This window comes from Pseudomyrmex gracilis, unplaced genomic scaffold (genome assembly GCF_002006095.1).
Source record: "Pseudomyrmex gracilis isolate BER0280 unplaced genomic scaffold, ASM200609v1 scaffold_190, whole genome shotgun sequence".
Lineage (NCBI taxonomy): Eukaryota > Metazoa > Arthropoda > Insecta > Hymenoptera > Formicidae > Pseudomyrmex > Pseudomyrmex gracilis.
In genome coordinates, this window is record NW_018020774.1 from 35,879 (window position 1) to 37,979 (window position 2,101).

At 32.7% G+C, this 2,101-nt stretch overlaps 1 protein-coding gene across 4 annotated transcripts in view; it reads left to right on the forward strand.

Annotated features, from left to right (window-relative positions):
* Positions 1-2,101, forward strand: part of LOC109858130 (protein argonaute-4-like) — a 13,074-nt gene that overhangs the window by 2,701 nt on the left and 8,272 nt on the right. For 2 of the 4 annotated variants that reach the window (XM_020435100.1, XM_020435102.1), the window contains exons 6-8: positions 24-242; positions 313-672; positions 845-1,078. In XM_020435100.1, the coding sequence (XP_020290689.1) occupies positions 24-242; positions 313-672; positions 845-1,078 (813 nt within the window). Of the gene's footprint in view, positions 1-18; positions 243-312; positions 673-844; positions 1,079-2,101 lie in introns of all 4 variants that reach the window. The other 2 variants (XM_020435103.1, XM_020435101.1) reach the window with 2 other exon arrangements.

Genomic DNA, 2,101 nt, shown 5'->3' on the forward strand with positions numbered 1-2,101 from the left:
TGCCACAGCAACAGCAAGGAGCGTGGGGTCATCAGCAAGCACCGGCAGGTTTGCCACAGCAACAGCAAGGAGCGTGGGGTCATCAGCAAGCACCGACAAGTTTGCCACAGCAACAGCAAGGAGCATGGGGTCATCAGCAAGCACCGACAGGTTTGCCACATCAACAGCAAGGAGCGTGGAATAAACCGCAATCATCGCAGCCGCAACAAACATTGCAAACTCAAGAATTGCTCGAATCAAAAGTAAGAATATCATTTTATCTTATGTTTTGTTTACATATTAAGTATTTATTTTACTTCTTCATTTTTTCAGATGTCTGGACTTTCTTTGAAAGAGCCATTGCAAACGGAAAAGACTACTTCACAAGGAAAACTGTCAACTTCTACACAAAAGGAATATCAGCTTATTATCCCAACAAGGAAAAATCCTAATAAAGCTGGCACAATGGGAAAACCAATTCGTGTCGTCACTAACATGTTTGAAATCATATTTAAAGAGAACTTTGTGACTACTGCGGTTCACTATGATGTTTCTTTTGATCGTCCAGCTTCAAAGACAATATGTAGAAAGCTTTTTGAAATCTTTAGAAGAGGTTGCTGTAACAATAGATATCCAGCATATGATGGAAAGAAAAACGCATATAGTGCATATGATCTTCCTTTTGGCGAATATGTAAGTAATACATATTAAGTGTAGAAGAGAAAGATATTATCTATATATCGAGATTTATAATCATATAACTATCAACTACTAATTTGTTTCGGGATAAACACAATCTGTATATAAAGTTTGTTTATCATGTTTTTTTATTCACCTAGTGTTTTTGTGTTGTATACATATACAGATAGAACAATATATTATACTTGATGATGAAGACGTACAGGAAACGAAAAAGGAAACGGAGGAAGCGAGAAAAAGAAAAAAATTCAAAATTACTTTGAAAAAAGTGGCTGTTGTTGATCTTTCTTGGATAAAAAATTTACGTCCTGGTCTTGATGAAGCTAATCGTGATCAAACCAGTATACAAGTTTTGGATATTATTCTGCGTCATGCATCAGAATCGAGAGCTCTCGTTACCGTAAGCAAATACAGTATTCAAATTAAATAATTAAGATTTTTGTTTTCTGATGTCTGAGTGTCAAATTCAGTTTGACAATAGCATCGTCAGTTATGGCGAAAACTATTAGTCGTAAAAAGCATGATGAATCTGTTGCCGTTGCTAATATTTTTTGCAGTTATTGATAATGAAATAGATACATATGTTTGTACATATAAATTATTGGTAAAATATTGATAAAAAGAAAAAGATAAAGTGTAAAAAACTGTATGCAAGTTCACACAAACAGACGCACGTCCGTATGTTACAAAGAGATCTGAAGTAGTTTGGAAACGTGCTAAAAGTTTCGTGCACTTTGTGTGGAAGGAAGAGTGTTTAGCTTACATCAAGAGGTTTGTTTGAAAGATACTTGTAAAATATATAAACAGTTCTCTTGAAGTGTTATTTAGTACGAGAAACGCGCAAAATCAAAGCATGATTCGGCAGCTGTCAAAATGGCACTGTGATCTATGTGACAAACACATGTTTAGATTCTATTGTGTAATCTGGATTTCGTTGTTTAAAGAAGAATATCCAGTATTTTGTTGTCTTTTATTGATTCTACATGCGTTTATATAGAAATATCTTTTTATTTTCACACAAAGTGTGAGATCAAGCACGAAACTTTTGTATATTTTTCCTTGTTTTTGACGTTATTACTTTAAGATGGTCAAGAAGATATCGAGGAGTTTTAAGTGGATTAAAAATATTTAATTTTAGAAATTTTTATATTACAGCACGTAAAGAATATATAATTTAAAAAAATTTTTTGATTGATAAAGTGAAAAAAAATTTAAAGATTATTCAAAGTCACCGTAGTATATCTTCCTTAATATTCTACATTTTTGATAATGAATATTTCCTTCTATCTTTAACCGTTTTTCAAAAAAACGTGTTAACCATTTTATCAGACTCACCTTGTATAAATGTGTATATGTGTATATATATATATATATACAGGGTGTTTCAGAACTATGGGATCAAACTTCTAGGGGTTATTCAGTG